Below are 13,429 nucleotides of genomic sequence, written 5' to 3'. Positions count from 1 at the left end.
TCTGTGTGTATGACTAGGTCAGGCTGTTGCTTGACCAGTCTGTGGGACAGCTCTCCCAATTTTGGCACAAGTCCCAGATGTTGGTGAGGAGGACTTTGCAGGGTTGACTGGGCTGGGTGTGCTGTTGCCGTGTCCGTAGCTGGTTTCATTCTTATTATTTTGTTTCATAGCGGTTAGTTACAACTGAGTGGCTAGCTAGGCCATTTCAGGGGGCAGTTAAGAGTCAACCACATTGCTGTGGGTCTGGAGTCACATATAGGCCAGACCGGGTAAGGACGGCAGATTTCCTTAATGAACCAGATGGGTTTTTACGACAATCCGTTACCATTACTGATCCTAGCTTTTTATTCCAGATTTATTTAATGAACTGAATTTAAATTCCCCAGCTGCCGTGGTGGGATTTGAACTCACGTCTCTGTATCATTAGTCCAGGCCTCTAGATTATTAGCCCAGTGACATTACCACTACGCTACCGTTTCCTATATAAACATTGACTTCACAACTCCTCGCTAACCCATAATTAAATTCAATCAAAATACTTCCCTAATGCGATAAACAAGGCAATTACTAAAGGGCATTTCAGCACGTCCTACCTAGACTCGATTTAAATTGTACCAGAATGCTGTCCAAATGCTCCATCTTTTAACCTTCTATGAGCTCCAGTAGTGAATGAGGATCTTCAATAATTTGTTTTTTTTCTTAATTTCAAAATGTTATTCTTCTCGGTTTTCTACACCACAAAACATTTTGTAACTGAGTAAGGGCCTCTCAGATCTGCTGCTAACCAAGAACATGGGCAATGACATTCTTGAACTTGCTTCAAGAAGGGGTGCAAAGGTTTTTAATATAGATGTATTATCCCATTTTTCCCCCTGTGGAAGGAGCTAGTATTGGGCTGTTGTATGGGAATTTATCAGTTGTACATTTCAATGTAATATACTGTTCATGGAATCATACGCCAACAAGAGTTGGAGCCTTCAGTAGAGCAGAAAAATTGCAGGTTTTACAGAGAGAAAAGCAGTTTGCAGACTAGGTTTTGAACTCTGGAATATCCTTCAGCACCCAGTGGAACTGATTCCTCTCTATAAATGGGTAGCAGGGTTCCATTGCAGAACAATATACTTGTCTCTCTAGGCTGAACTTATGATGGAGGCCTGGGACAAAGTGCAAATGGCCATTGCAGCATCAACGTCCCCTGAGTATTGTTGCAAAAGTAGTTAAGTTTGCCACTAACTGCTTGTGATGTGAAAGTGGGTGTTTCCCCCTGAAGGTATTTAAAAGTACTGCAGGTGTTGCATTAAATAATGTCAAAGCTTCAATAACCTTTTAAACTTATTTCTGTCATGTTTCAACAAAACTTAATTTATTCTTGTACATAACTTCAGAAATTTAAACCAACCCTGCAGGCATCTCATTAAGAATGTCGAACCCTTTATACGAAAGTTTTATTTGCACTTGTTTATTACACTTCTTAAACCGCTGCGATTGACCCTGAATTTCCTTAATTGTACTGCATCCTGTACCAGCATACGGTGCAGGGTACTAAGCTTTACGTCACCTAATCATAACTTCTTAATTTACCTCATTCCGTCTCTCTCCAGAAGATTTCAATTTGTGTCTTGATCACAGTTTGTTTTTCTCTTTATTTTATTAATGTAGTCAGTGCTTCTCTCAACTTTCCTGCCTTCCTTCTAAACCCCAATACATCGACCTCTACCTCCACCCCACATTCTCTTACTCTAACATTGTTTCTCTTCCTCCACCCCACATTCTCTTACTCTAACATTGTTTCTCTCCCTCCACCCCACATTCTCTTACTCTAACATTGTTTCTCTTCCTCCACCCCACATTCTCTTACTCTAACATTGTTTCTCTTCCTCCACCCCACATTCTCTTACTCTAACATTGTTTCTCTCCCTCCACCCCACATTCTCTTACTCTAACATTGTTTCTCTTCCTCCACCCCACATTCTCTTACTCTAACATTGTTTCTCTTCCTCCACCCCACATTCTCTTACTCTAACATTGTTTCTCTTCCTCCACCCCACATTCTCTTACTCTAACATTGTTTCTCTTCCTCCACCCCACATTCTCTTACTCTAACATTGTTTCTCATGTCTCCACCCCACATTCTCTTACTCTAACATTGTTTCTCTCCCTCCACCCCACATTCTCTTACTCTAACATTGTTTCTCATGTCTCCACCCCACATTCTCTTACTCTAACATTGTTTCTCATGTCTTCAAAACTATGGAACTCACCTTCCTCAATCTTGCTCTCCTCCTACAATCCCAATCACTATGTCCTGATTTGCCTCCTCTGCTCCTACTTTTTCCAGCCTCGGTACTATCCTGCACAGAGCCTTGCATGACAGGAGTGCATTTTGGGATTTTGGTGTGCCGATCACCCTGACCAATTCACAGACACAGGATTTTCATCTAAAAGAAGTTCTGCACTAGGAGCACTCAATCTTAAAATTTAGCCCACATTATGCTCACTCTGCTTTTTCACGATAATTTTCTCCATTTAATCTCCCTCTCCTGAAGGCAGTGATTTATGCTGGGCTATGCTTCCTTTGGTACTGTTAGCCTCTGGTATCTCTTCCAAGTGGACATTCTTCATGTCTGAACTCTGTCAACCGCTGTGGTGATCACCAAGCTAATCTTCACCCAATGTCCACACATGTCCAGTAGTGAGAGTGGCTAGATTTTGATCAAGAATGGGAATTTTGGTCAATTTCCTCTTTGGCCTCTGTCTTTGTAATGTGGTGGCGCTAATGTCACACTGGTAATCCATCCGAGATCAGCACATTTAGTACTGAACAAGGACAGATAATCTGGTTTTATGTATCTAATACAGCATTTCTACCTACATTTATTTTTACTATTCACATGCTCATAACCTTAGTTAAAAGCTGTTGATTATCTTTGTGAAATTAAAGGCAAACAGCAGAGCTGCTGCTTTGTCCTGCCTTCATTTACTTTTTGTCATTTATTTTCTTAGCTTCCTTACTTTTGCCCAGCAGGCAACCTGTTGCCAGGGCTTGCTGTTCAGCTACCTACTCAAGTGTACAAGATCAGCCTGGAGTATCTAGCCCTCTGATCATATCAACCGTGCATGAAAGTGCCTTGATTCACCTTGGGATATCCTTCTGCTGACAGTCAGGAAATGGTGATTGTGCGCAATCATGGCTCTAACGTTGTACCCAGAGTACCATAACACAATGACTTGGAACACATTAGATCTTCTGTTGTACCCTCCCATGTGTTTTCGTGTTCTGCATGCTGTATGGATCTGTGTGAGAACAATGAATCATGCTTTGGTTGGGGTGGCGTGGGAGGGAGGGACCGAGTGCTGGGTGCTGTGATGGGGCGATTGTAGAACTCTTTTGAAGGATGTAGAGAGAGGCCATCTCGGCCCTAAGCTCTGGAATTCCTTAAACCTCCCTGCCTCTCCACCTCCCTGCCTCTCCACCTCCCTGCCTCTCCACCTCCCTGCCTCTCCACCTCCCTGCCTCTTCACCTCCCTGCCTCTCCACCTCCCTGCCTCTCCACCTCCCTGCCTCTTCACCTCCCTCTCCTCCTTTAAATCCTCCTTTAAAACCCACCTCTTTGACCAAGCTTTTAGTCACCCCTCCTGATATCTCCTTTGGTTCGGTATTGTTTTTTCTCTGATTTTCTTCTGTCATGAAGTGCCTTGGAACATTTTTCTGTGTAAAAAGATTTAATAAATTAATGTTGTTTACATTTTGAAATGTCTGCAAATTTTCCTCCTTCCAATGTTCCTCCCTCCGCTTTTCGTACAGAAGTTCCGCAGGCACTGGCAGCTCTTTGTTAAACGAATGTGTGAACCTAGACTGAATTCACCAGGCTATCCAGTTGTGGAGAGCACCATATCTGAGCCTGATTTTGTCCTCAGCAATGTTCACGTATGCACAGTTTCCACTGAACAATCATCAGAAATGGAAAACCTGCAGATTTTTTTTTAATGCCTATCCTTGCAAGGCCATTGAGGTCAATTGTAGCACCTCCAACTGCTGCCCTGGCTGAGATACACTAGCTCAGCAAATTGGGTATGGAATTTGAGATCTAGTGGTCCCACATTGGCTGGTGCCATTGCACACTTAGCAATTAGGGGAGCACTATGTGGTTTTTTTTTTAGGCTGTGATAGAATATCAATAAATTTATTGATTAATTTTTAGGCATTGACAGATTCTTGGCTGAGATGTAGATTTGCGACCAAGTGTAGATCCTGAGTGAGAGACTAATCCTGATGTCCCTAAACTACTGACTGCATGATTAAGAGTGTCCCTTCTTCACTCTTTGTACTCTTCGTAATTCAGATTTATCTGGAATGGCAGCAAGGCAAAATTCACAGTGATATAGTCCACTTAAGACCTTTGGCAGCAAGGAATTGTTATACAGGAAACTCTTTGGTATCCGGCATCGACGGGACCGGCGTGGTGCCGGTTTATCAAAAAGTCCGGATTACAGAGAGGTATAGTTAAGAGGTACAAGAGCTCCGTACACAGCAACAAATCCAGGCTTCCCTGTTGCTTAGCAACATGTGCAGGAACTCCAGCCACAGACCAAGCGTCCCTGTTGCTTAGCAACAAGTGCACGAACCCCAGTTACACAGCCACAGATCCAGGAACTGCCACTAATATGAAGTAAAACTTACCTGAACCTACTCCTGAATTTTGCCGGTTAACAGAGATTTCCGGTTATTTAGGTGCCGGTAAATCGAGAGTTTCCTGTATTTGTTTTTGCCTTGCCCCCATGTTGTACTGGACTTCTCACTTCCCTTCATCAGCAATGTTATGGCATCCATATCTCATCTACGGTCTTCATAAGAAAAATACAACTGCACTAAAGGCACTATATCTGAATACGCAAAGCATTCGCAACAAAATAGATGAATTAATAGCGGAAATGGAAATTAATAGGTTTGATCTAATAGCCATTACGGAGACATGGTTGCAAAGTGACCAAGGTTGGGAACTAAATATTCCAGGATACTTAATTTTTAGAAGAGATAGGCAAAATGGAAAAGGAGGAGGGGGAGCCCTGATCGTAAAGGATGGGATAAAGACAGTAGAGAGAAATGATCTTCGCTCTGAAAATCAAGAAGTAGAATCAGTTTGGGTGGAGCTAAGAAACAGCAAGGGCAGAAAACATTGGTGGGAGTTGTTTATAGGCCCCCAAACAGTAGTTGTAATGTAGGGGAGAGTATAAATCAGGAAATTAGAGGCGCATGTAACGTAGAACCATAGAAGATTGGAGCAGGAGTAGGCCATTCGGCCCCTCGAGCCTGCTCTGCCATTCAATGAGATAATGGCTGATCATCCAAATTCAGTACCCTGTCCCTGCTTTCTCCCCATATCCCCTGATCCCTTTAGCCTTAAGAAATATATCTAACTCCTTCTTGAATATATTTAATGAATTGGCCTCAACTGCCTTCTGTGGTAGAGAATTCCACAGGTTCACCACTCTCTGGGTGAAGAAATTCCTCCTCATCTCAGTCCTAAATGGCTTACCCCTTATCCTTAGACTGTGACCCCTGGTTCTGGACTCCCCCGCCATTTGGAACATCCTTCCTGCATCTAGTCTGTCTAGTCCTGTTAGAATGTTATAAGTTTCAATGAGATCCCCTCTCATTCTTCTAAGCCTAATCGACCCAATCTCTCTTCACACGTCATTCCTGCCAGCCTAGGTATCAGTCTGGTGAATCTTCGCTGCACTCCCTCCATGTCAAGAACATCCTTCCTCAGATAAGGCGACCAAAACTGCACACAATACTCAAGGTGTGGTCTCACCAAGGCCCTGTCCAACTGCAGCAAGACATCCTTGCTCCTGTACTCGAATCTCTCGCTATGAAGGCCAACATACCATTTGCCTTCTTAACCGCCTGCTGCACCTGCATGCTTACCTTCAGCGACTGGTGCACAAGGACACCCAGGTCTCATTGCACTTCCCCTTCTCCCAATCTATTGCCGTTCAGATAATGATCTGCCTTCCTGTTTTTGCCACCAAAGTGGATAACCTCGCATTTATCCACATTATACTGCATCTGCCCAATCACCCAACATGTCCAAATCATATTGGAGTTTCTCTGCATCCTCCTCACAGCACACACACCCACCCACCCAGCTTTGTGTTGTCTGAAAACTTGGAGATATTACATCTAGTTCCCTCGTCTAGATCATTAATATATATTGCCCTATCTTAGCCAACTCGCCCCTCATACCTACGTAGTTTGCTTTGTTTAGACTTAAGACCCTAGTTTCGGATTTAACTAAATCACTTTCTAGCATCGATCCCTGCGGTACCTCACTAGTCACTGCCTGTCACTCGGAAAAAGACCCGTTTATTCCAACTCTTTGCTTCCTGTCTGCCAACCAGTTCTCTATCCAAGTCAGTACCTTCCCTCCAATCCCATGTGCTTTAACTTTGCACGCTAATCTCTTATACGGGGACCTTATTGAAAGCCTTCTGAAAGTCCAAATACACCACATCTACTGGTTCTCCCTTATTTATTCTACCAGTTACACCCTCAAAAAATTCCAGTAGATTAGTCAAGCATGATTTACCAATGCATCTACTATTTCTAGGGCCACTTCCTTAAGAACCCTAGTATGTAGATTATCAGGCCCTGGGGATTTATCGGCCTTCAATCCTGTCAATTTCCCTAACACCATTTCCCTACAAATACTGATTTCATTCAGTTCCTCCCTCTCATTAGACCCTATGTTCCCCGACATCTCTGGGAGGTTATTTGTGTCCTCCAACAAGGGTAATACAGTAATCACGGGGGACTTTAATCTACATATGGACTGGGCAAACCAAATTTGCAGTAATAGTGTGGAGGACGAATTCATGGAATGTATACAAGATAGTTTTCTCGATCAGCATGTTGAGGAGCCAACTAGGGAACAGGCTATTTTAGATCTAGTATTGTGCAATGAGAAAGGGTTAATTAATAACCTTGTAGTAAAGGGGCTTTAGGGAAGAGTGACCGTAATATGATAGAATTTTATATTAAGTTTGAAAGTGATTTAGTTAAATCTGAAACTAGGGTCTTAAATCTAAACAAAGCAAACTACGTAGGTATGAGGGGCGAGTTGGCTAAGGTAGATTGGGAAACTACATTAAAAGGTATGACAGTAGACAAGCAATGGCTAGCATTTACAGAATTAATACATAATTTACAACAAATATACATTCCTTTAAGGCACAAAAACCCCACTGGAAAAGTAGTCCAACCGTGGCTAACAAAAGAAGTTAAAGATAGTATTAGATCAAAGGAAGAGGCTTATAATGTTGACAAAAAGAGTAGTAAGCCTGAGGATTGGGAGGATATTAGAATTCAGCAAAGGAGGACCAAGAAATTGATAAAGAGAAAATAGAATGAAAGTAAACTAGCAAGAGACATAAAAACAGACTGTAAAAGCTTCTATAGGTATGTAAAAAAGAAAAGATTAGCGAAAATAAATGTGGGTCCCTTACAGGCTGAGACAGAAGAAATTATAATGGGGAATAAGGAAATGGCTGAGAAATTAAACAAAAACTTTGTGTCTGTCTTCACAGAAGACGACGCAAAAAACCTCCCGAAAATAGTGGAGAACCAAGGGTCTAGCGAGAATGAGGAACTGAAAGAAATTATTATTAGCACAAAAAAAAAGGACTGGAGAAATTAATGGGACTGAAAGCCGATAAATCCCCTGGACCTGATGGCCTGCATCCTAGAGATAGTGGATGCATTGGTTGTCATCTTCCAAAATTCCATAGATTCTGGAACGGTTCCCATGGATTGGAAGGTAGCAAATGTAACCCCACTATTTAAGAAAGGAGGGAGAAAGAAAATGGGGAACTACAGACCAGTTAGACTGACATCAGTAGTAGGGAAAATGCTAGAATATATTCTTAAGGACATGGTATCACTTAGAAAATAATAATAGGATTGGGCAGAGTCAACACGGATTTATGAAAGGGGAATCCATGTTTGACAAATCTGTTAAAGTTTTTTGAGGTTGTAACTAACAGAATAGATAAGGGGGAACCAGTGGATGTAGTGTATTTGGATTTTCAGAAGGCATTCGATAAGGTGCCACACAAGAGGTTATTAAATAAAATTAGGGCTCATGGGATTGGGGGGTAATATATTAGCATGAATTGAGGATTGGTCAATGAACAGAGAACAGAGAGTAGGAATAAACGGATCATTTTCGGGTTGGCAGGCTGTAACTAGTGGGGTACTGCAAGAATCAGTGCTTGGGCCTTAGCTATTCACAATCTATATCAATGATTTGGATGAGGGGACCAAATGTAATATCCAGTACGATTTTTTTACTAATACTAACATGCAGGTACAGCAAGCAATTAGGAAAGCAAATGGTATGTTGGCCTTTATTACAAGAGGATTTGAGTATAAGTGTAAAGACGTCTTACTGCAATTATATAGGGCCCTGGTGAGACCACACCTGGAGTATTGTGTACAGTTTTGGTCTCCTTACCTAAGGAAGGATATACTTGCCATAGAGGGAGTGCAACGAAGGTTCACCAGACTGATTCTTGGGATGGGGGGTTTGTCCTATGAGGAGAGATTGAGTAGACTAGGCCTATATTCTCTAGAGTTTAGAAGAATGAAAGGTGATCTCATTGAAACATACAAAATTCTTACAGGGCTTGACAGGGTAGATGCAGGGAGGATGTTTCCCCTGGCTGGGGAGTCTAGAACCAGGGGTCACAGTCTCAGAATAAAGGGTCGGCCATTTAGGACTGAGATGAGGAGAAATTTCTTCACTCAGAGGGTGGTGAATCTTTGGAATTCTCTACCCCAGAGGGCTGTGGAGGCTCAGTCGTTGAGTATATTCAAGACAGAGATTGATAGATTTTTGGATATTAAGGGAATCAATGGATATGGGGATAGTGCGGGAAAGTGGAGATGAGGTAGAAGATCAGTCATGATCTCATTGAATGGCAGAGCAGGCTCGAGGGGCCGAATGGCCGACTCCTGCTACATAAGAAGTAGGAGCAGGAGTAGGCCATACGGCCCCTCGGGCCTGCTCCACCATTCAATAAGATCATGGCTGATCCGAATCTAGACTCACGTCCACTTCCCTGCCCTCTCCCCGTAACCCCTAATTCCCTTATCTGCTAGGAAACTGTCTATCTCCGTTTTAAAATTATTAAATGTTGCAGCTTCCACAGCTCTCTGGGGTAGCAAATTCCATAGATTTACTACCCTCTGAGTGAAGAAGTTTCTCCTCATCTCAGTTTTGAAAGGGCAGCCCCTTATTCTAAGATTATGTCCTCTAGTTCTAGTCTCACCCATCAGTGGAAACATCCTCACTGCATCCACCTGATCAAGACCCCTCACAATCTTATATGTTTCGATAAGATCGCCTCTCATTCTTCTGAACTCCAATGAGTAGAGTCCCAATCTACTCAACCTTTCCTCATATGTCAACCCCCTCATCTCCGGAATCAACCGAGTGAACCTTCTCTGAATCGCCTCGAGAGCAAGTATATCGTTTCTTAAATATGGAAACCAAAACTGCACGCAGTATTCCAGGTGTGGCCTCACCAATACCCTGTATAACTGCAGCAAGACTTCCCTGTTTTTATACTCCATCCCCCTTGCAATAAAATCCAAGATTCCATTGGCCTTCCTGATCACCTGCTGCACCTGCATACTAACTTTTTGTGTTTCATGCACCAGGACCCCCAGATCCCTTTGTATTGTAGCACTTTGCAGTTTCTCTCCATTTAGATAATAACTTGCTTTTTGATTTTTTCTGCCAAAGTGCATAACCTCACACTTTCCAACATTATATTGCATCTGCCAAATCTCTGCCCACTCACTTAGCCTGTCTATGTCCTTTTGCAGGTTTTTTATGTCCTCCTCACTCACTGCTTTCCCTCCCATCTTTGTATCGTCGGCAAACTTGGATATGTTGCACTCGGTCCCTTCCTCCAAATCGTTAATATAGATTGTAAAGAGTTGGGGACCCAGCACTGACACCTGCAGAACACCACTAGTTACTGATTGCCAGCCCGAGAACGAACCATTTATCCCAACTCTTTGGTTTCTGTTAGATAGCCAAACTTCCACCCATGCCAGTATATTACCCCCAATCCCGTGATTTTTTATCTTGATCAGTAATCTTGTGTGTGGAACCTTGTCAAATGCCTTTTGGAAGTCCAAATACACCACATCCACTGGTTCCCCTTTATCCACCCTGTATGTTACATCTTCAAAGAATTCGAGCAAATTTGTCAAACATGACTTCCCCTTCATAAAACCATGCTGATTCTGTCCTATTAAATTATGTTTATCCAAATGCTCTGTTACTGTTTCCTTAATAATGGACTCCAACATTTTGCCAACCACAGATGTTAGGCTAACTGGTCTATAGTTTCCAGCTTTTTGTCTACTTCCCGTCTTAAATAAGGGTGTTACATCAGCAGTTTTCCAATCTGCCGGGACCTTACCTGAGTCCAGGGAGTTTTGGAAAATAATCACCAATGCATCCACAATCCCTACCGCCACTTCTCTCAAGACCCTAGGATGTAGGCCATCAGGTCCGGGGGATTTATCCGCCTTAAGTCCCATTATTTTACCGAGTACCATCTCCTTAGTGATTTTAATCGTGTTTAGCTCCTCCCCCCCCATTGCCCCCTGTTTGTCCAGTGTTGGGATATTTTTAGTGTCCTCTACTGTAAAGACTGATACAAAATATTTGTTCAGCGTCTTTGCCATCTCCATGTTCCCCACCACTAGTTTCCCGGTCTCATCCTCTAAGGGACCAACGTTCACTTTAGCCACCCTTTTTCTTTTTATATAGCTGTAGAAACTCTTGCTATCTGTTTTTATATTTTTTGCTAGTTTACTTTCATAATCTCTCTTTCTTAATTAATCTTTTAGTTATTGTTTGCTGGCTTTTAAATGCTTCCCAATCTTCTAGTCTCCCACTAGATTTGGCTACTTTATATGCCCTTGTTTTCAGTCGGATACTATCCTTTATTACTTTACTAAGCCACAGATGGCTGTCTTTTCTTTTACTCCCCTTTTTCCTCAGTGGAATATATTTATCTTGAAAGATGTGAAATATCTGCTTGAATGTAGACCACTGCTCTTGTACCGTCTTACACTTTAATCTGTTTTCCCAGTCCACTTTAGTCAATTCTACTCTCATACCTTCATAGTCTCCTTTATTTAAGCTCAGTACGCTGGTTTGAGATCCAACTCTCTCACCCTCAAACTGAATTTGGAATTCAACCATATTATGGTCCCTCATTCCAAGGGGATCCATTACTAGGATATTTTTTATTAATCCTGTCTCCTATTTCTTATGTTCTTATGCACTCGTCTTTCGTGTTCTTTGACTTGCAACCAGTCTTATGTGAGCGACTTTTACTTTTGTTTTTCCACTGAAAATTCCATCATTTTTAAAGCATCAAATTACTTTGGTGAGTGTGTGCTTTCTAGTTATCCGTTGTATGATAAATGGAGGAAGAGCCAGCCTATTATTGTCAGTAATCTACCGTTTTAGAACACTTCCTGTCCAACTGTCGTAAATGATTTTTTTTGGGGGGGGAAACAATATGATTAACTTATTGCGTTAGTGATTTAAACTGGAAGCGCCTTGTGACAGAATAATCTCTACTTGTAGACAATAAATGGACATGCTGAAGGAAGTCTGCTGTGAGCGTACTGCATTCTTCCTGCCCCTTAACTCTGTTGGTCTGTCAGTTAGGAGGGATGTGTTACAGAAGCAGGTTGTTAATGGGCCGGTAAGGATATGACCCCATTTTGAGGCCGTTACGACCCCGGTAACCCCAGGCAAAAGAGGTTAAAATCATTCCCACTCTGTGGTCAGACCAGACCACAGGACAGTTTCTGCATATGTTAAAATTCAATATATTCATCTTGAAAAAACATGCTGTGAATATACAGAAGTTTTTAGATATTCTTTTTAAACTACATTAATTGTGGGTTAAGATCAGTATATTAATTGTTAGATGTATCATTGAAAAAGTTAAGGTCCTTTGATGGTTGGAAGGTAAATCCCAGTGTCATACTGAGTCTTGCACATCATGAAGCGGCCAGGTTTAATATCTAGTCTGTGCTGACTTAGCTGATTACTCAGGGTTCCTGTTCCTCATCATTGTCTCGTGACTCCTGCTGGGAAATGCAGGTGTAAACATCAGGGTGGAGCAGTAATGCCCCCCCCCCTCCTGCCATTGAATCGCCTGTTGTGGCTCGCACACGAAGAATGCCCACTTGAACAGGGTACCACAGGGATACCAGTGCACCCAGTGTCTGACATCATGTGTGGGGGGGTGGGGAGAAGAATTATTGACCTAATTGATAGCAATTATGCTAATAAATTGCTGGGTATTGAAGTTGAAATATGTACCATTAAAGTAGCTTTTATTTTTTTGTCCACCCTTCAGCTTTAATATTGTAACTGAACGCCCAGCTCCACCCTAAATTGATTGTGTTTCGTGGAATGGTGTCTGTATCATTAACATTCTGCTGTGTGTTAACTGCAGGAGTGCCAGGTGAACCACTGCCAGTGGAAAGTGAAAAGAACATCTTCGATTACATCGAGTGGCGATATAGAGAGCCGAGTGAGCGAAGTGAGTGAGTGCCACCCGAGGGTCACCCACAGAACCTCTTACACAAAAAGTACTCTGCAGTTCTGTGAGAATGAGAATGCGATGAGTCCTGATAAGTGTAGGACTAGGTGGAATATTCATAAGGGTTTCTCAATTCCTTTACTCAAGAACTTTGTATAAGCATATATGGTTAGTATATTGTGCATGAAGTTAAAATGTATTTGTAGAGAAGATCAGCCTTTCCATAAGGTCCTGTGCAGTAATATCAATAAAGCACTTTGAAGACACATTGGTGTGGCATTTAATAATGAATAAAATATACAGTAGAATATTAAATACAAATGTTACACACGACTAACCAATACTGTTTGTAAAACTAGCAAGACCAAAGACATGCAGACGTATAGGTCAGCTGACCTCAAACAACACAAATACAACAACTCTTACAATTAGACTTTTACCAATGTTAAGCTAATTGTACTGATACTTTCCAAATAATGCCCTTTAGCGTGTTTGCTAAATAAGTAAGTACAGTATATAGATTATATGGTTAGGAACTCATTGCAAAGCCAAAAAGGGATGACACAAATCTTAGTGACCCACTCTCTGCCAGCCTTGTGTAATGTGCAGTATACACTAGGTAAAAGCTTCACAAGCATTTACTTACTCAGAGGCTGTGTGTGTCATTCACAGCTCCTGTATATATGGCATAATAACTGAATAGAGAGCAACACTACACTCCCATCTGGTTCTCTACAGCAATGTAGGTCTCACAGGTAGTGAATGCTGTAAGTTGTCTGCAGCA

The 13,429-nt window shown here is 42.0% G+C and overlaps 1 protein-coding gene across 1 annotated transcript in view; it reads left to right on the top strand.

The window, feature by feature from the left end:
- The window catches only part of polb (polymerase (DNA directed), beta), a 195,468-nt gene extending 182,557 nt beyond the window's left edge, over nucleotides 1-12,911 (top strand). Inside the window, exon 14 of the mRNA XM_085971302.1 lies at nucleotides 12,559-12,911. Within this exon, the coding sequence (XP_085827428.1) occupies nucleotides 12,559-12,653 (95 nt within the window). The 3' untranslated portion in view covers nucleotides 12,654-12,911. The remainder of the gene's footprint in view (nucleotides 1-12,558) is intronic.
- Nucleotides 12,912-13,429: the final 518 nt, after the last annotated feature.

The sequence above is a fragment of the Somniosus microcephalus genome, chromosome 30 (genome assembly GCF_052327205.1).
Source record: "Somniosus microcephalus isolate GS21.2 chromosome 30, FLI_Smic_1.0, whole genome shotgun sequence".
NCBI classification, from domain to species: domain Eukaryota; kingdom Metazoa; phylum Chordata; class Chondrichthyes; order Squaliformes; family Somniosidae; genus Somniosus; species Somniosus microcephalus.
This window is presented reverse-complemented; position numbering and strand designations above follow the sequence as displayed.